This window comes from Ambystoma mexicanum, chromosome 9 (assembly GCF_040938575.1).
Source record: "Ambystoma mexicanum isolate Mex_15411 chromosome 9, UKY_AmexF1_1, whole genome shotgun sequence".
NCBI lineage: Eukaryota > Metazoa > Chordata > Amphibia > Caudata > Ambystomatidae > Ambystoma > Ambystoma mexicanum.
This window is the reverse complement of record NC_090931.1, coordinates 853,009,921-853,030,614: the sequence shown is the minus strand read 5'-3', so window position 1 is coordinate 853,030,614 and position 20,694 is coordinate 853,009,921. Positions and strand designations below refer to the sequence as shown.

At 45.7% G+C, this 20,694-nt stretch overlaps 1 protein-coding gene across 8 annotated transcripts in view; it reads left to right on the top strand.

Annotated features, from left to right (window-relative positions):
• The window catches only part of IKZF2 (IKAROS family zinc finger 2), a 203,926-nt gene that overhangs the window by 62,077 nt on the left and 121,155 nt on the right, over window positions 1-20,694 (top strand). Inside the window, exon 1 of one of the 8 annotated variants that reach the window (XM_069615925.1) lies at window positions 13,568-13,679. The exons of the other annotated variants lie outside the window; for them this stretch is intronic. Within the exon in view, the coding sequence (XP_069472026.1) occupies window positions 13,619-13,679 (61 nt within the window). The 5' untranslated portion in view covers window positions 13,568-13,618. Of the gene's footprint in view, window positions 1-13,567; window positions 13,680-20,694 lie in introns of those variants that run through there. 8 annotated transcript variants of the gene reach the window in all.

The window sequence follows — 20,694 nt, the reverse complement described above, 5'->3', positions numbered from 1 at the left end:
CACTGTCTCGCCCATATCGGGAGGCAGGGCAGTGTTCCGTCACTCATTATTGAGGAGCCGCTACTGCTGAAATATATTTTAGCCAGCAGCGCGAGAGCACTCAAACGGATCAATGTACAACAATATTATCTAGTACAACTATCCAATAGAATGTAAGTGTCCAATGTGTCCAATGGTTTGTTCCCTGAACTTATCATTCTCTTGGACAGAGCTGCACTACCCCAGTATATCACCCATCTTACTTGTGCCTCCGTCTCAATGCTATCCACACTGGAGTCAAGCACCACAGTGGCGATTGCTGCACATTTGTTGGGTTTTCCTGAAACGTGACTTGAGATATTGATTCAATGGGTTGACGAGAGAAGGTGAACTTTCAGTCTGTGTAGTTTCTCACTCCAGGCATGGATGCGGCACTGAGGAGGGGATTTTGTGGGGGAGATCACCTTCTTACCTAAGCTCTGCTGATCACTTAAATTCCCAGAAGTCTCAGGTTGGCAGCACCCTCAGCCCTCAAACATCCACACAAGAAATAGACAAAGGGGATCACTATCTAAGGCTGAACATAAAAAAATACTCTTGAGAAAAGAACGGATGTGATATTTATAACAATATACCATCAATCGCTGCCTTCCATGTTTTTATAATGTTGATATTGTTTCCATGGTTTAGTTGCGCTTTAGGGGGATCCATAGATGGCTGGTCTTTCTGGTGCTTCTTATGAAAGGCTAGCATCAGTGATCGAAGTGTGCGGGAATGGTCGGGAGCAGTGTTCCACTACTTTTATTTTGATCTGTTTACCATTCCTCTACTTTTTACGACCATAGCCACCATTCTGTATAGAGGATTTGTCCATTCGGGTCCCTGTGCAATTGTAAAGTTGTAACAGGAGGCTTAGTTACTAGTCACTTAGACTATTGCAATGCCCCGGCTGCAATGCTTTGTCGCATGTTGCACTATGCAGTCTACCATCTCCGCTGCTGAGACCATAGTTCCACTACTTTGTTACACGTCTACCACTGGCCAGCACTGACATTATGAAACAGTCTGGTGCCTCGAAACAGGCTAACAGAGCAATCAGGAGATGTGCTTGACTGTACCCCCTGATCTACTGGGTTTCAGAGGCACTGAAAGAATCTTTTTGAGGCAGAAACTCCTAATTTAGAAGCAATCAATCGCTGGTGATGCTTTTCCCTGAACGCACAGGGAAGTCCGTCTCTGTTTTTGAAAACCAGGTCACCAGTCTGGGAAGTGTCCTTTCTGCAAATTTGGATTGTATTTGTTTGTAAACAAATGATCCTTCCAGTGTTCCATGTGCTAGGATCGCTCAGGGGCAACGTGCTGGCCTTGGAAGCAAGACGACACGGAGCAACACAGGTTCGATCCCTGGGTCCGCACTTAGAAACCTCTGGGTTTTAAGCACGTTATAAATACCCTATCATATCATATAGTTTAAAGTGTTTGATCATTTCTACCATCTGGTAAACCTGCACCAACTACATAACGATATATAAATAAGGCCTGATGAGGTGCTCGGCTTCCTGGCACACACATCTGTGGGATCGTTAGCCATAGGTGGCTTGGATTTCTTTCTGCAGGCTCTTAATTTGTGCGGTGTGAAGACATTAAAAGCAAAATCAATATTCCACTCATTCTGAAAAGTAGCCTCTCCTTTGGAGCACAAACACACCACCACGATGACTCCGCTTTCATCGCTTCCCAGAAGAGTGCCCTTTGTGATGCAGAGAGGGAGTCAGTTCAAGTGGCGTTTGCAACCAAGTGTGTTCCTGATGTGCGTTTGTTTTCCCGGAATTGCATCGTATTCCATAGTAGTAAAACATATTTTATAGAGCTGTATCAATTTTGCTGGTTAACAAGGACCGCCTGACCCCTCCACTCTGCCCATTACCTGGCCTATTTTAGCACTGTGGCCTCAACTCTTCACTCCTGTTGTTGGTTTTAGGTGATAGTTACACCTCTCAGCGGGACACCTGATAACTATTTCTCAAATCTCTCTTAATTTAGCAATTATGTCTGGTTCCAATCAGAACATTCCATTGTGACTTATACAACCTGGGTTTTATTTGATTGGATGTTACAGCATTGTGTGTTGTGAATGGAACCAGACAAATCTTCAAAGCACCAGAAGGATTCCAGAATCAGATCTGCCCAATCATCAAAGACTGAGTCTGGAAGATGTTCTGAGAAGAGCCTCTTTCAAAGAAATGCATGGAAACTGAATGCAAGCTTAGACTAGACTTTTATGACCTCTAATAGCCATCTATTCTGACCATTTCTTGGCATAATCCTGGAGTCAAAGGCTTATTTCTCACAGGGTTACAGAGAAGCTCCCCAGCTTATGCCACTCTTTTGTGATTGCAGCTTGAAAGACTCAGGATACACGCCTGGTGCTTTGGGGTGTCATCAACTGGTGGCACAAAGACCCATCTGGGGGTAAATCCTGGTAGGTGATGCTTGATAAAGTGCGGTATTTGGAAGTGCTATCACAGAAGGCATCATGAGCCTAAAACATTACATAGGCAAGGCATCTGCAAGCTTTGTCACTCCAAGTGTTTTGGGCTACAACAAACATCAGTCCAGCCTGACATAGGGTATCCACAACAAAGTATACAAAATAATTTGCATGTACAATCAAGGAGGACTCCTATGTCCTCTAAATACAGTGGCACTATATTCTCAAACATGTCTTAATTCCTTAGACGAGCAACCACACTTCAAGACTAATCCTGGAGAATGAGCAGAGAGCAAAGCTCTGCATCTTCTAAGAAGAACCCCCAAGCCACCCTATTATTTAAATAGAGTTCCACTCCGGCATTGGGAATAAGCCCACACTGTCACGCAGTAGCAAGGCTGTTGCATTCGTTTATGGTCATATCAATAGACACAATCTGTTGCTACTACTGCTGCTCAGAATACAAGCCACCTATTTCATTCGACCAAATATAGAACCAGTTTATCAACGTTTAAAGAATCCGTAAAGAATTAATATAATTATAGAAATGAATTGAAAAACCCTGGCTCTGTGCGACACACAGCATATGAGAATCCTCAGACTGAAAAAAGGCGAATCTCCATTTTGTGGTCAGTGACATGGATGGTAGACACAGCTCAGTTATCTGGAGACAGCCATCCAACTTATCAACATCATCAATGGATAGGCCACAAAATAAAGCAAGGTATCGTTATTAATCCGGCGTCTCCCCTCAGCTGATCGATCTTCAGGAGGCTCCATACAGATGCTAAGCTAAAACCGTCGGGCACCCAACGGGACAAAGGAATGAGGGCGGAGCATGATTCGGTCCTTGCTCATTTTGACCAACCAGACAACACGGAAATGAACTACACAATCATCGACCATCCAAACTCATAGCAGGGGAGAAAAATAAACAGTAGGGCCCCATTGTCGACCGTGTTGAATGACAGAAGGCAGATCAACTAGGACGCACTGCGGTGCTGCCCCTGGATATGCAATGGGACCTTCGTGCAATGCGTTTGTGGTTCAGTCTGATTCTGATTGGCTAGAGGCTCCTTTGTTGTATCTTAGTGGCGAAATATAACTGAAAGAGTAGCAGGCAATGACTGGATGCACCTGGGCATATACGCTAAAGACAAGTACTTTCCAACTTAGTGATTCTGTTAGAGAAACGATGGGGGGGTGATATCTGGGTACCAAAATTAGCATGGTGTGTCAGTTAATGGAGTGCATCAGGTCACTTACATGTGAATAATACACACAAGACATCAGCGTCACAGTGGAACGTTTTGTTAAGGTCACCAGGACCTCAGATTGTGTGTGTTCATGGAGGACATCCAGAACGTGCATGTAGTCATTGATGGCATTAGGAGTGCCATGTGATTTGAATCGCATCACATATCCGGATCATAGTGCATGCATGGTTGGCTGACTTCACAAACATTGTATTCAGAGAGCATCTCGGATTGAAGATTCATGGAAAACTTCAGGAGCCTATCGCGTAAATTCATGAATGTTGCCAGAAGCACATTGTGAATGCTCATGATTGATGTCAGCATACCCGTGCATGTGTGGATTTGTGAATGACATCTCAAACCATGCCAATGCATTACTGAAGGATATCGGGATGACGCAGAGTGGATTCATTCGGAACACCAGCGGCGCCATGTGCCGCTTCATCCAGAGCATATTGTCTGTATACAGGGAAGGTTTTGGGACCCCAGCATGGGCATTTGTGAGTGGAATCACAAACGCAGAGTGGATCGGACTCCATGGAGGACATCAAGAGTTTGGTGTCTGGGCTCATGGCGGACCTGAGGGGTGCAGTATTCTGGGATCATGTCGGGCTTCAGAGGTGCAGTTTCTGGTGTCATGGGTTCCATCCCACTCTTTTCATGTACCTTAACTGCACACACCTCCAGTAAAGACCGATTTGCCTGAGATCTTATCAGCACTTGAGCAGGAACGGAAGGGGCTGAGTACAAGAGCCTCGTACGTAAGCCGAGCTCTGCTCCACAGAAGCAGATCCCCATCGATATGACCTTGGGGAAGGCCCTTCTCTCTCTGCTACCTAGAAAATGTGGAATAACAAGAAACCTGTTCTGCCAGGATGAGTAGACCAGGGGGCAAAAAGAAGAAAAGTCACCTTTTATATTTCATTATGAACGTAAAACGACACTTCTGGCTGGAGGCCAAACAAGCCCAGGAGATCTGGGAAGGTGCGGACAAGACAGGCAGCAAGCCTGTGGTGGAATGGCTCTGACGGGAACGGCTCGGCCCCAGCCTTGGGGGTTTTCCTGACATTATGCTTTTTTTTTATTTTTAGAAGAACATTAACTCTTTGCTCTCTTGCACTGGAAAGGCCATGAAGGCAGCAAAGTAGCTCTTACACCTTCTGACTTTGCAGTGTGGACTCACCAAAAAGCAGCATAGATATCCCAAAATTGGCAAAGGTCAAGGACATTATTGAAGAAGCAGCATCTAATTTACATAATTAAGACATCTTAGACTGGACTTGTGCTGGGGGATTTGCCAAATGAACCTCTCCGGATTGCATACTTGTTTCAACATTTGGGATATTGGGTCTTATTATACGTTTGCCGGTCTGGAAACAAGGGTCCCGGTAAGCTCTTATACTGGCGCCTGACTTCCCAGCCGCCGGACTCGGAATGAGCCGGAGGCACGGGGAGGTCAGGCGCAGGGAAATTATTCTAAGTCCGGCGGTAACCTGGAGGTAGCACCGGCAGGGTTACCACCAGACTCGGAATGAGGCCCATTGTGTGTGTATATGCAAGGTTTTGTGTAGGGACTGTGAGAATCTAGACATGGGGCTGATCAAACCTTTGAAGAACAAGATCAGGGAGCTGTGCCAGAGGACATGCAAGCCACCCTATGGTGCTCATAAGACAAAGTCTACTCTATACAGGTCACTGTTTGGTAAGCCACAAGTGACTAATATTGCTAGCCCCCCGTACCCCACCCACCTTATTGTATCAACCTGCTAGGTTTCTCTGCTTACAATTCCTCCCTTTTCCCTTTCATCTTTCCACTGTCTTGCTTGACTACTTGACCGCGCTCTATGTTCCTGACTTGCATAGCTCCTTTAGCCTTCTCTTTTTATATCCTTTACCCTCTTGATTTCGTGCCTTTTACCCTTTCACATTTCCCTCCTCTTTTTTTCTCTTTGCTCGGTCCATCTCTGTTTTGTTCTTTGACTCTACTTTGCAGTCTGTATCTCCTCTTCTGTCTCTAACTCGATCTCTAGATTATTCGATTTTGTTCAATCACGTACTTTTCATTTCCTCTCTCTCCCATTTTGCCTCATGTCAAAAGTCAGAGAAAGGAAGGAAAGCCAAAGAGATCCAGAAGGAGCGAGAGAAAGATAGAGGGAGAGAGAGAGAGAGAGAGAGAGAGAGGATAGAAAGACAAAGAGACAATACATATCGACATGGACTGTCCGTCATCCCATCTGACTTGTAATGCTGTATTTTGTTATGTCATGCAATGTTTGCAGCTGTTATGTCTGTCATTTTTTATGAAATTAGCAAAGCAATTCTGCAACAAAGAAAACAAATGTCATCCTTATACCATATCTGACACCCACATAAGTGGCAGTCAGTTTTGGAGAAATCTGAGTGTGTTTTTAAGTGCTTGCAAGTCTATTTGCTGCATAAAGAATCCCTCTTTACGGGGGCCATTCCTAGTATAGACTGTTGATGCTCCAGGAGAACCAGGTGTTCCCTGGTGGCGATCTGATAGGTTGTGATGGTTGTGTGGCTCTTAGGAAGGGCAATTCATAATCTCTTTGGTGAGTGTCTCCGCATTCTGGTGGGTGTGAGTATAATGTCTCGCCTCTGAGTCAGTCCTTGTTTTCAGTCCCATTGCATTTCCTGCTCTTATGGGTCTGTTCCCTTGTTGTAAGGCTGGTCTTGAGTGAACTGCTCTGACTATGTTTTCAAGTGTGTTCTGCTGTATTTGCCACATAGCAATACCACTCTGAAACCTGTGCTGCAGCTGCGCTAGTCCGTCCTAATTTAAGGGATCTCTCCACATGTTGCCTGGGCTGTTCGGAGAGAGCAGTGCCACTTGTGATTTCAATTGTTTTCACCTTACATGTTGTGCAGGAGAGCCATTGTTGAGGCCAGTGTTGAATGGGTTATGGCCTATCCCGAGATGTGACTGCCTGTTCCCTTTCTTCTCCCGGTGGGAAACTTCAGTCGACGTTCAGGAAGGCCTCCTGAAATCTCCATATTGACCACCCTCTTCTTCTGCAACCACTTAGTGTCCGTTTGACTTTGGTGTTAATCCACCTATTATGTCCCGTGAGGCTGCTATCTACATTTTAGCATAACAACCGGGTACCTGCTTGCATATAGAGTGGGCCCCCAATGCAATAAGTGCACTGCGTGAATCATTCTTGGTTGACTATTTTCTCTTAATCATAAAGTGTATTGAAAGTCAAAGTAAGTCACTATGATCAGAAGTGTGGAATCCTCGAGAAGATGACCGAAAACTCATATTCAGAGTTGCTTTCTTTAGAGTGTCGAGATAGGTATAGGACATGGGCGGGGGAACGAGGGCGGTGTCGCTTGAGGGTTTGCCAGTGCTAGGGTTTTCTGGGAGATCAGCTAAGAAAAGTCAGGAAAATGTGTGAGGAGATGCAGAATGACTAGATCACCTTGGGGTCTCCTGGTGGTACGGGTGGTGGAAAGGGAAGACACTATGGGCCTCATTACACAGTAGGCGGTAACCATGGCGCTATTAGCGCCATGGTTGCTGCCGGTATTTTACCGTGTCCGCCTTGGTGGATGGCGGAATTACCGCCCTACTCCAAGGTGAGCGGGGGCGGTAATTCCCCATTCACCAAGGCACTTCCCCATTCCCATTTTTGCCCCCATAGGGCTCAATGGGAATGGGGAAGGTGCTAATTACGGTACCGCAAATTGCGGTACCGTAATTAGCACCAAGGTCCCTTTGCGGCACCCTACTTTAACGGCTGGTAAAACCAGCCGCTAAGGTTGGGTCCCGCAAAGGGAACTCGTAGTAAGGCGGTAAGGGTTTACCGGTACCGGTGCCCTTACGGGTACCGGTAAACCCTTACCGCCTAACGTGTAATGAGGCCCTATGTGCCCACTCTCTCATGAAGGAGAAAGGAGGCATCCAGTGATGCATGCCACAGGGCATGACAGTGCCACTTAGAAAGGCCAGATTGTCTGAAATTCACAGGATTGTAGCTTCAATGGGGCATATCTGCGGATACACCAACACATTAATCAAGAATGGGTCCTGCCTCTCCTCCTTAACCAGTAATCTCCGGCCTGCTTGTAACGATCAACCGGTGTATTCATTTACACGTTTATTTTCACGCCGTCACTCATTTGTTTATTAGTCATTCACTGAGCTAACTTGAGATGCCAAGTACAAACCTCCCCCACTACTGCATATTGTTTTAATTGTGCCAGGCAGTAATCTTGCTCAGAAGCCTCACAATGACGCAAGTGTCCCACAAAAAGAGTTTCAACAATTGACACAATTGATTGTGAAACACAGGGGAGTTATGTGTGTGTATGTGTCTTTGTCGGTTTTTTGAATTTTATTCTAGCTAGTAATGGTAATGAATTATTAGGGTTTCATTGTATTGCTGGAGTGTTTATTGACTTCATGGGTTTACTTATTTTTTTATTTTTGTTTTATTAAAATGCATGATATGAATGCTGTTCTTAATTTGTTCCTGTTTATTGACGTTATATTGCTAAGCTTCATTTAAATATGTGAAAATAAAAGTGCTAACAAAAATAAACTATTGAAACAAGTGAACCTCTTCCAACTCCATCAGGTCTTTCAAACTCTGGCCCAAGCTAGGGCCGCCACAGGTTTCATGTCATTGCAAGATGAAGGGAAACGACCAACAAATGGTCAGGCCCTTTCTGAATATACCAAAAACCCTGGTGTGTCGGCGCACTAGGCATGATCCCGCCTCTGGAGGAGATTGTGGAATGTGTTGGAAGAAGCCCCAGTAAGGGCCAGACGGTGACAGAGCAGCTCCACCTGTGAAGGTGCACCCCTCCAGGAAAGCATTGCATTCAAGACCCTTCACTGTGGTGCACAAAGCAGGCAAGAACCCGACCCAAAATATACCAGAAGGAAGCAGGAACTTTTACTGGACCAGAGCCTCTCAGTTCAGCCCTGGCCTCTCACTGGCTGCTCCCATTTAAAGGATATAGCAACGTAGGTAGTTCTTGGTGCATGGTCAGACTTTTGGAACTTCTTGTTCGACGAGCAAAGACAATAAAGAAAATATCCGGCCCACAGAAGAGGCTTTAAGTCTTACGTTATCTTACGTTAGGATGGCCATTTCTTGATTCACTTACATAGCTGTACGTGCAGTGTTACTGTTCCCACAATAAAGTAGCACCACTAATACCAGCCTGCACAGACATGGATGAGCTGCTCTCACCTGTCCTGGGAAGACTTGAGAGCTCTGAAGGGCGAGCTTCAGTTGGCCTTTGCCACACTGTCTACTGTAGGATGGTTTTCGTTCCGCACACACACTGATGTAAGCTCACGCACAATTATAATATAAAAAAATAGTCCATAGGCGCCCCTCTGCGAGAACGAACACGGCCCATTGACCTGTTCTTTGGGAAGGTACCCACTCGAGAGTCCGCACCCACACTTTAGCTCACTGTACCTTTCACAGATGGGAAATATCCATTTGCATATCAGTCTTTGTCCCACCTACATGGACAGTCCAGCACCGAAATGCTATGGCAATTCCCATCTGCACAAGAGTACCAACAGCAACCCCAAACACGTGTTTCAGCCTTGTTGGGCCTTATCAGTGAGGTGGAGCTCTCTTATATGATAATTGTTACTAATAATATTGGCAATTGCTATCACACTAAATGCCAGACTTCTTGATGAATGCAATAAACCACACTACAATATATCCTGATACACACCCTAAAATAATAATACGATATAAGATAACAAAAGCTGTTGCCACGTATAAAATAATAACCCGCCAAATGATCTAGAGTAACAATACATGCACCACAAAAACGTGTTGTGAAAGCAGCTCCAGAGCCACCATCTTAAGGAGTCCACATCAGAGATCTGTGTGCTGTCTGCTGTGGCAGGGTGGAATCCCACCTGGGCCTACACAGCCCTTAATCCTCAGAAGGATGATCGCTTAGTTCATAATAATAAGAACAATTATTGCAGTGCTTAGAAGAAGGAGGCATCCGTAAGTAGGAGCTTTATATCCTGTTTCATTCCCATTTGCATTAGCTCTTAGCAATATGGGATCTGAAAGGGGAGTGGGTAAGAGTTGGGAAGATGCAAGACTGCGTTGGTGTTTTGTTGGTGCGCACATTTTGGAAATAACCTGGGTTATGCCTGCAAGTATGTTTCTAGGTAATTTGTGTCGAGGGACACTTGAGATGTCTGTATCCAAAGGGGAGCCTCATGCGCCCATAATGCAAGGGTGCATTGGTTGGGACTATGTCATACAAGCTGGTTGGAGAGATGTAGAGTTCTGATGTTTCTAGTGTATCCTCGGCGGAAGTGATCAATTGTGTGTTGTGGTGGCTTCACTGATGCGTGTAATATAAGGTGGACCATAGAATTTGATGGTATAAGTGAGGGGAACAGCAGCCGCGATGGAGTACCATTTATGGTGTAGGTGTCCAGATGTCTTGTTACTAGTGGATCTAGGAGCAAAGTCACCAGGGGAACATGCCATGAATGTCATGGGGCCTAACATATCACACCAAATACAGAAACTTGACAATATTTGGAATAGAATAACAGCAATAATAAAACATCCCATGCATACTATTACAATCTAAATAGCACTGAATAAATGGCAGACGGTGCACCACAAAAATATATAATTTAGTCACTAACCTAAAATGACACATCATAGATAGAACTTTGCATATATGACAGCCATCAACGCTACCTCACTCATACAAGCAAAGCCCACTGCCTCTCTTCTGAATAGGATGTAGCTCCCAGGGTTGATACTGTCGCTCCGGGAGTCATGGGGATACAGACGTCGGGTTTCTCCTCTTGGTAATAGCAGGCAGGGGAGCAGTCACCGGGGAAGGTTAATTTTCGTGCCCGCCAGTCTTATCAAAGGGTTGTGAGCAACCAACCATGGCATCCCTAGTATTAGCCTGAACTGAGGTGCCTTGATGAGATCGAATTAAATAGACTCCCGATGTCCGTCCTGGCACAGCAAGGTTACCCTGGCTGTGCACTGGGTTACTCGTCCGGAAGCGATTTCTGTCCCATCCACGGTGGTTACCTTGTCCATAGTTGGCTTAGAACACAAAAGAAGCCCCATCTCTGCTGCCAGTTCTTGATCAATATAATTTCCAACTGCTCCACTATCGATGTATGCTTCAACGACATGCATTCTTGACGACTGTTGGTGGTTAATTAAACATCACATAGGTGTGTTTGTTCGGCATCCGTTGGCCTGCAGAGCCAAAAGAAGCTCTGGTATCTGTTGCTTTCAAGCTAACCAGGGTCTTCTGAACAACTAGCAGGAGCTAAACAGCTGCCAAACCCTGTGACATTCAGAATTAGTACCCGGCGCGATAAAAAAATCACTTACCTCTGGTTGGCTGGATTCCGAGCCTTACCTGATGGTAAACCCGATCACGCAACGACGTGCAGCTCGCTTCCATCTCCGACTGCATTTTCTTTCCGGAATGGCCGCCATGGCCGCCATTTTTTTGTTTTCTTTTTTTCCCTACTTAGTACCCCGGTATAACGGGCTGGGGTAATAATGGCAATAAGCCCCTCGAGCCTGTAACTGTGGGCCCTGGGGGCATTACCTTAGGTGGTAATGACCCACCGTCTCGTGGCTTATTGCCTCAATATAATCAAAATTCGGCTTCTCCTTCCATCCATCCCCTCACTCCAGAAGGAGGGCTCTGAGGGAAATACATTCACAAAGCTGCTTTAAAATTCCACTCATTCATTTATCCTAAAGTACCGGACCACAAATCTACATGACGGTCATCATTCTACACAAAACCGTTATGCACATAACACTGAGCGTAAACATATCATAACACAAACTGCAATAGCATACATTATAATTTCCAACAACATATACTATATCATAAAGCATAGACCATCATCTAAAGAATATAATATCCCACTAAATCAAACACCAAAAAATATATAATATAAAACCCTTGAAATTCAAGGAAAACCTTTAGTTGAATTCCAGTTAAGGTGAGTAACCTTAACTCAATAAAAACCCTTGAAATTCAGAGCACTGGGAAACTCAGGACAGGCTTAACTCGGCGCATTCCCGTTGATCTCCCCATAATGCCATATCCCCCATTATGCAATTTTGTATGGCAATGTGAATTAATTGTCTTATGATATATATGTGCTCTTGGGCTTTGCAACAGGAATGCGCCGCTCCCATTCCCCCCACAAAGCTCGTCATTTCTGTGGCGCAGTTTCAGTTGAAATGTCGGGTAGCCGCAGTTATACCCCAGGTTATACCCAAGGGCATGTGAAAAAATGTTGAGCCTCATGTTGCAAACCTGGTCCCTAGCCTCCCACCAACTCCCATTTGTCACTTGCTGTCCTCTTGCCTCCCCCCACCACCTCTAACCTGATGACATTTGCATGTGTTTTGACCTGCAAATGGCCCTTTTCTGCATTTTATTTTCCCATGCTCTGGAGTATAACCAGGGATATAATAGCTGCTATCACTCGCATCGAGAAAACAAAAGATGGCGGCTGTTTCATTTATAAACACCCTAAACACCCAGATACTCAATGTATCTGAGCAGATATAGCTGTTTATTTTTGAGCAGGGGGCACCCCCTTCTCTGTCAAATAATAAAAAATTCTGGAAAGAATAACCCTAAATCACAAAGGATCGCAAGTCAACGCTTCGTGCCCAAGTTGTTTCAAACCTGGTCCGAATCTGTCCAGCTGTTTTGGCTGTGAGTTTCAAGCCAAAAATAAATGGGCCTTTTTTGTCTATGGGAAATTAATGGGCACTTGGCCGAAAGTGCTTTTTTTGTTTTCTTAATAATGTTTACATTTTTTTAAAGAATCTTTGCCAATCTTTCCAGTGCCGGGCATGCACAGACGTACAGCATTTTCGGCAAAGTTTCGGCCACATCTGTCACCCGAGTCAAAAGTTATTAGTGATTCCTTTTTTTTCGATTTCCTATGTAACTCTGACTCACCTTAATAATAGGGCGCAGCCACCGTCCTATGATGTGCAATAGAAATAATGTTAAACAGCACAATATGTACATATGACTACATAGCATAGAACATCAGAAACTATAACATGGAATGTGGAGCATAGCACATCAAAACGTGTCATAAAACCCATCACACAAGCATAGCATAACTGTTCATATCCTAGATAAACACCATGGTCCTCCCTTCATTTCCTTATTTGATGGAATTTGAAGCACAATCATGAGGGCGATTCACGATTTAGTACTGGACAAATAATGTCCCTCCGCATTTCCCAATGGTACTATGAACATTTTACCTGTGATCACACATTTCTTGCATAATCTCTCTGGGGGCTGTCGGGGTTGCATTGTTAAACTCAGCTGACAGTGCTTGTGATTAGATAAGCCTTTCTTGAACAACACTTCCAAAGTGGATCTTCCACTATGACTCTGTGCACCCACAGAGTATAAACGAGGTGTTGGAGATGGATGTGAGCAATGGACCTGCTAGTGGTTTGCCCAGGGTGGGTTCACTCGCCTCACCTGGAAGCCTGCTGGCCCACCCTCTCCCGCTGGTATCCCGGTGCTGTTCAGACAGCTCCTCGCAGGACTGCTTCTGGAGGGCAATTTCTTGGGAATGCGATTGCATCAGACAAGCAATCCCACCCACACCTCGCAGAGCAGGCCGCGATCCTGTGCGTCTTTCCATGCACGCAACCTTGCGGTGTCTGACTAGGAAGGCGGAGATGGGAGCAGGGGGAGGGAGTGAGTGCGAAGGAGGAAGAGGCTCTTGCGACAGGAGGGATTTGCAGAAGGCGCTTCCTCTCTGTGGGTCCTGGAGGGGACGGCTGCATTCGGCCTCAGAGAAACAAATTCACGATGATTGTGTGGCGGGAAGATGCGTAAGCACGGCACGTTACCCGCAACACGGCTTCAAATAACGCGTCCTTATTTCACAAGTGAGTTTGTCTAGTTTTGCAGTTTGTGCCTTAAAAAGAAAATCATCTTGTCGTCAGTTTAATTGTGAACTTGGAACATCTTTCGATTGTTGCCACTTCCCTTGGTTCTGAAATGTGTATTTGTATCCTTATTAGGTGTCTAGCCTTTTAATTGCGTCTCTGAGCCTGTTCTCAATGGCTACTCATCTGTTGTCATGTGATGCACCGCACTCCGGGTGAAGCAGGCTGGCGGTTACATAGACAACCCCTGTCTGTGCCTTGTGCATAGTAGGTCGTCCACTTTGCACAATGGAGCTTTCAGGACATCTAAATACTAATAATTGAATACAAATAAAAGTAGATTTTAATGTAGTGCTTCCTGCCGGATTCCTGCCACTTCTAAGCCCTGCATTAACAGATGCCATTATTACCTAACCAAATTGTTACTCAATGTATGTGCCAATCAAGGATGAAGTGCGGAGGTGGAGCTTCCCGGAATTTACACTGGAAAAGTACAGACTTGCTGAATGGCAGAATGGAGTGCTTAACATGTGAGCTATCCGCCAGGTGTTAAATGTCGCGGGTGCGTTAAATCAGAGAAAGACGTGATTTCAGCATTTCCATTTGTGCAGGCAGTAGTCACATCATTGAGATGTGTTTGCTGTCCTGCAGTTTATGGTGACTTCTGGCCTTGGAGGTACAGTAATATAGCAAAAGTAAAGACCTGCACCCTAGGACCCCTACTCTTGCATAGTGTGCTCTCCTGCTGTAAGTGCTAGGTAATGCCACCAGACCCATGGGATTCAGGTACATCTGCAGGACATGTTCAGGCTTGCAAGGCAGTGGGCTGTGTTGGAGGCCTTTGTCCAGATCCATAGGGACTGCATGTATCATTACATCCTCGTCCCTAACATAAAGAAAATGGAACTGTCCCTGTATATGCAAAGCAGACATGAAGGGTATGCTATTGTGCTTAGGGTGACAAGATTTCAAAAGTAAAAAACAGAGACAGGGCAACTAACATAAACGTAGGACTAACTTGAAAGTGGCTGTCAAGGCACTACACTTTAGTAGCTCTGGGTGGAAAGCTGTTTAAGTGTTACTGTTCAAATAAAAACATATTATAATTAATATATCACAAACTAACACTATCTTAAGTTGTAAATGCAGCATTTCTTCTGTGCGGGATTGTGCATTCCTGCCTGCCAGCCAAAGAGACCTACTACATACAACCGGGACCACTTCAGTTTCCGATGGAAACATAATCTTAAGAAAGGGGGACAGAGCACCAAATTCCGGGACAGTCGTGGCAAAACCGGGATATCTGGTCACGCTAACTGTGCCTGCATCCTAGGGATGCAGGCATGGATGGAAGGGAATGGCACTTGCATCCTCCACTCAGGGATACTGGGAATGCTGCAACTTGTTACCAGTCAAATTCGCTCATTATACTGACTCCTACTCTTCTTCGTCTCAGTCCTTTATCTATAAGGATACCATATTCGTAAAACAGGAACCTGTGCTATCCCTGACAAAGAACATTCCAAGCCTTCTCCTCACCCTGAGGCATACAGCTCCTGACCAATCACAAATAATGCTGTAAGGAATGAGCAAATGATGCTCAAGAATTCGAAGAATTGTGCAACATGGATGTCTTTTAGAGGGAGGAAACTCAGGTCGGTGGCGCGGAAGAGAACGACCCAGTGTAATGATGATTACCTGCAGGTAATCAGAGTATTCCCATGTTATCTCGTCACAGTCCTTAATGTATGAGGATTTAGCAGGCAGAGGCCACTCTTTAACCACAACTGCATTGCATCCAAAAATGTGTCATGCCACAACTATGACCCGCAAGGAAATGCAGTTTTCAACATGCAGTGCAGGCAGGAAAGGGACAGGAAGGACGCCCCTTACTCAATGATCAGAGAAGATCTGCTGCTGTGAACCCAAAGTTTGAAACTGCGACACAGATGCCCCCAAACGAACAGTATTGCCAAGAAGTGACACACATCCGGGTGTAACACAAACAAAGAATTGGATCAACGTGAAACAGTTAATAAAGACAATGACCAAACCGTGGCAGACAACCAAATGATGACTTCCCAACCAAAGCCCTTCTAATCTAAATTCAGAGAATATGAGAACTCCCATAGAGAACCACATACGCTTCTTGTATAGGAAGACAAGAGGGAGGGGGGATTCCTATAGTAACAGCAATCCAAGGTCAACCATGGAAGCACCGACCAGCAAACCCACACACAAACTCTTGATTGGCTAGGCGGCATTGAACAGCTGCACCCCAGCAATCTCCACCAACCCGCAGAGCACAATGGCCTCTCTAGACCCAACAACATCAGATCATTGAAGTGGCTGAGTTCAAAGTGATACAAGGCTCAAAAGTGACCCATGGTGTCAGGCAAGCATACATCACCATAACAACTAACTGCACAACCTTGATCACAGACTATAGCAGAGCACCTTCACAGGGAGGATCATACGTGGATAGTACAAAGTGTTATGTACTAATGGTTATACGTCTTCACACACTGTGAAGGGTAGTTGGGAGGGACTGAACTGCATTCCTGCCTCAGGAGTCTGCCTGAATTGGCACTTGAACCCACAGCTTTATTACTCGACGTCCATTGCTCTGCTGCCTGAGCTAGCTTTCTTCCTGTGAAAAGCCAGAGACCATGCAGATCACGATGCGTCAATGCAGTTAGCAGTCAGCCTGGCCCGGCTTGCATGCAGGGGTGGACTGGCCAAGAAGGAACTCTGGAGTTTTCCTGATAGCCCCATGCATCATGAGCCTTTATTTCCAAATGTCCAATGGAAAAGGAGTTGTTGGGCTTACTCAAAATGTGTAATATGGGTCCACTCTGAAAATTATTTTCAGGGCCTTTTTTGGTTCCCAGTCCACCTCTGCTTGTATGATTGTAAATGTAGCTGGATCTCCATGGAGTGGGTGTGGGTGCGGAAACTGTGCCACCGGTAACTTTTAAAGCCTTCTGCCATTTTGCCCCTTTATAAATCCTGCCCATCTATGTAACAATCACGCACAATTACAGATGTGAAAACAAAGTCAAGGAGCAAGTAAGTCGACTAGTAAACATACATATCAAGTGCACTGCTGCTTTGTTGCAGCTATAATTAGGCTACAGAGAATGTGGTACGAATGAATCAGATCACTGTATCACGTGTGCTTCAATAACCCCCCCTCCCCCCCAGTGCATCCCCATGGCAACAGGGACGCTGCCTGTGTAACATTTCTAAACAAAACACAAACAGATCTCAAACAGCAGCAATGCCCATCACAGCTTCTCCACAAACAGTACTGCTTTCTTAAGATTAACATAACAGAAAGGAACTTCTTTCAGGAAGCCAGGCTCAAAAACAACCACCGCAAGCAAAACAACAGGCATTCATCTCAGAGGCCCAGGTGCAGTGGAGTAACTTTGCTGACACTTTTGGGGAGGTCTTTTAAAGGAATGGGATTCCTGCCAAATGAGGGGGACATAATGGTGTCCCATGAAAGTTGGCGGTGAAGGGGGACAAACACCCTTGTCCCCCCTAAAATGACACCCATGCCCAGGTGCCTGTATGTCAATGACTCCCGCCTTTAGAGCTTGGTGCTTATTTGCAGGGTCAACATATTAGAATGAATTGCAGTGCCTACGTTGCCTGGCATCCGACTGGCGCTCGGTCTCACATAGGAGCCAGGGTCAGTTATGTGGATGGGTAAGGACAAGCTATGCCTGCGCTGCAAGCAGCCTTACTCTCCCTGAGAGTCTGTCTCCTGGGGTGGCCGTCCCACTACACCTGGGGAAGAAAGGGGATTGTGTGAAACTTTACTGTAAGCTCTCGGCTTCCAGCACAAGCCCTGGAGCCTCATAGGTTCTTCTGCAGCGAGTGGAAGAAAGGGAATCGAATACTACAGATATCTGGACAGAAGCCCCCCCTCCACCTACAGTTAATTCTAGGTACATCCGGAAAGGCAGGAGAAGTAGGATTTCACTGCAGGGTCACCCCTGAACAGAATACAAGCCCAAAGACTCCACCATTCATATGGGGGAATTTTAGCTGCCCTTTAAGCTGATTCTTCCTTTTTTTCATCCCCAGGTCCCAATTGAGGAGGACAAGCTAGGGGAAGGAAAGTGAAGAGACACAAACCCACACAGTTTTGAAAAAGGACCCGCCCACTCCCAAAAGCAGTGGTAGAGATGCACCGAGAAATGTAGGGGAACTGTGGTCTCGGCAGGGGAGAGAGTAGGCGGGAGCACAGTGCAGCATGTGACAAGGTTCAGCAGCCGGGGCATTGCAATATTCTAAGAGACTAGCAAGTAAGGCTCCTATTACAACTTTACACTTGCACAGGAACATGAATGGACAATCCTGCTGTACAGAATGGTGCATATGGTCGTAAAAAGTAGAGGAATGGTAAACAGAAAAACAGAAAAGTAGTAGAACACTGCTTCCGACCGTTCTCGCTGACTTCGATCACAGCCCAGAGGGAAGATAGAAGGGGTCTATGCAGTCCAAGGGGTTCACAGATGTAATGATTCTACCAAGTGGGGATCCATTAGACAATACTGACATTATGCATCAGCTGTTCACTCCCCTTCTTGGGACTGAGCCCGTAACCATGAGGATAGGAATCCCAGGCTCTACTAAATGAACTACTTGTGAACAGGTGTGTTATAAAGGACTTGTCCATATGTGGGCAGAATCACAAAGGGGTGTGATGGGGCAGAGGTGGCACTTGGAGCCTGCTTTGCAGAGCCTGTCTCCCTAGCCTTTAAAAAAAATACCCTCAGGTGGCACTACAAACCTGGGAATCCCCAATGAGTGGCAAAAACTCCCAGGATTCTCAAACAGAAAACATGGGACTACACTTACACTTATTGTCAGTTATGGAGGGGTGGGGTTATTACCCTACACATATCGTCAGGTATGGAGAGGATGGGACTATTTCCCTACACTTATCATAAGGTATGAAGAGGATGATACTATTACCCTACACATATCGTCAGGTATGGAGAGGATGGGACTATTTCCCTACACTTATCATAAGGTATGAAGAGGATGAGACTATTCCCCTACACTTATTGTCAGGTCTGGAGAGGATAGGACTATTCCCCTACACTTATTGTCAGTTATGGAGCAGTGGGACTATTCCCCTACACTTATCGTCAGGTATGGAGAGAATGGAACTATTCTCCTACACTTAGTGTCAGGTATGGAGAGCATGGTACTATTCCCCTACACTTACCGTCAGGTATTGAGAGGATAGGACTATTTCGCTACACATATCATCAGGTATGAAGAGGATGGGACTATTCCCCTACACTAATCGTGAGGTGTGCAGAGGGATGGGGGTATTTCCCTACACTTATCATCAGTTATGGAGGGGTAGGGCTATTCCCCTAAACTTATCGTCAGTTATGGGGCATTGGGACTATTCCCCTACACTTACCGTGAGGTAGGGAGAGGATGGGATTATTCCCCTGCACTTACCGTCAGGTATGTATGGAGCGGTGGGACTATTTCCCTTCACTTATTGCAGGTTTGGAGGGATGCATACTGGAAGCCAGGCCTGGTGTGAATGATACTCCTTTAAGAAGACCACAGGGTCCCTGATTGTAGTGATCAAACTGTTTGAAATCCTAACTATTCCCCGTGCACTCGGGAAACTTTCTGTTTTAACAAGTCATCTTTATTCTGAGAGCTCAGAGACTTGCACTTACACTCTCTCCCCCTGCACACACGCCAACAGCACCAGCACATTTGCAGGATTGTGTTTTCTGCTCCCGATTGTTTCCTTGGAGTTACTCTTCCCTTGGGCCAGAGAAAGGGCCGGGGGGAGCTTCCGCTCTGCTCTCAGCCGCCGTGAAATGCTGCAATCAGGGCACCCGTGCTTTGGCAAACTCTGCAGCATGCAGCTCACCGGGAAATCAAAAAGCCCCCAGTGCTGGGGTTGCCCAAGGATAACAAGTTAACAGAAGTTTGGGGCGCAGCTTGAATGTTAGCTTCAGATTTCACAACCCCTATGTTGTAAAGTAAAGTAGGACATCACTGGGAACATAGTTAAAGCTTTAACACTAGTGGAGCACTTTGAGTTGCTCTTCATATGAGTTTACGAGCGTAATCATTTATGTTTTATTAGCAGTCATTATGACAATGGAATGCTCTTCACCGGCACTTTTCCGCGGCTCCATGTGGTTTCACCGGGATAGGGAGTTTTGACCGCAGGAGATTTCATTGAAGTAGATTTCATCAAATGTTTTACAACGGGTTTTGCCCAAAATATATGTGGGGTGGGTATGGGTGAATAACGAATTTAAGGGTTATAAAGGGGGGCGCTTGCCCCGGGGCTTATCTCGGGAGGATAGGTCAGGGGCAACGTGCTCGCCTTGGAAGCAAGACGACACAGAGCAACACAGGTTTGATCCCCGGGTCCCTGCTTAGAAACCTCTGGGTATTACGCGCGTTATAAATAACCTATACTATCATATCGGGCCACATATATTTGCGGCAAAATCAACCAGTAAAAAAACGATTCAATGACAACTTTTCAATCAGATCACATAGAACCGTTCCTCGGCCACACTTACCTCGTCGTTCTTTAGTGCGGCTTCTGTTGGAAGACCCTTTTTTTCTTTTAATGGGCTAGTCCCCTCTCTAGTCACTCATCCCCTCTCCCCCACTTCACACCCACCCCATAACATATGCATAGATATATGTATTTTGGTGTTACGACAAACAGGGGTCCAACTAAGGAACGACGAGCTAAGTGTGGTTGACCAAACCATATATTACCCTCTTCACCAAAGAACCTGCCAGTTGTGGATTGACCTCGAGGGAAACCATAGGATTTGTCCAACTGGCTGGAGTCATTGAAAGGACGTTGGGCTGGGGGAATGTTGATGGACACCTAACCATGCATGATGTCCCATGAGGCCCACCTTATACCCTGACCACCAGCTTTCTCTACTGGCTGTCGTCTAAACGAATCCCTTCTGCGGCTGGAAATGGCAGCAGG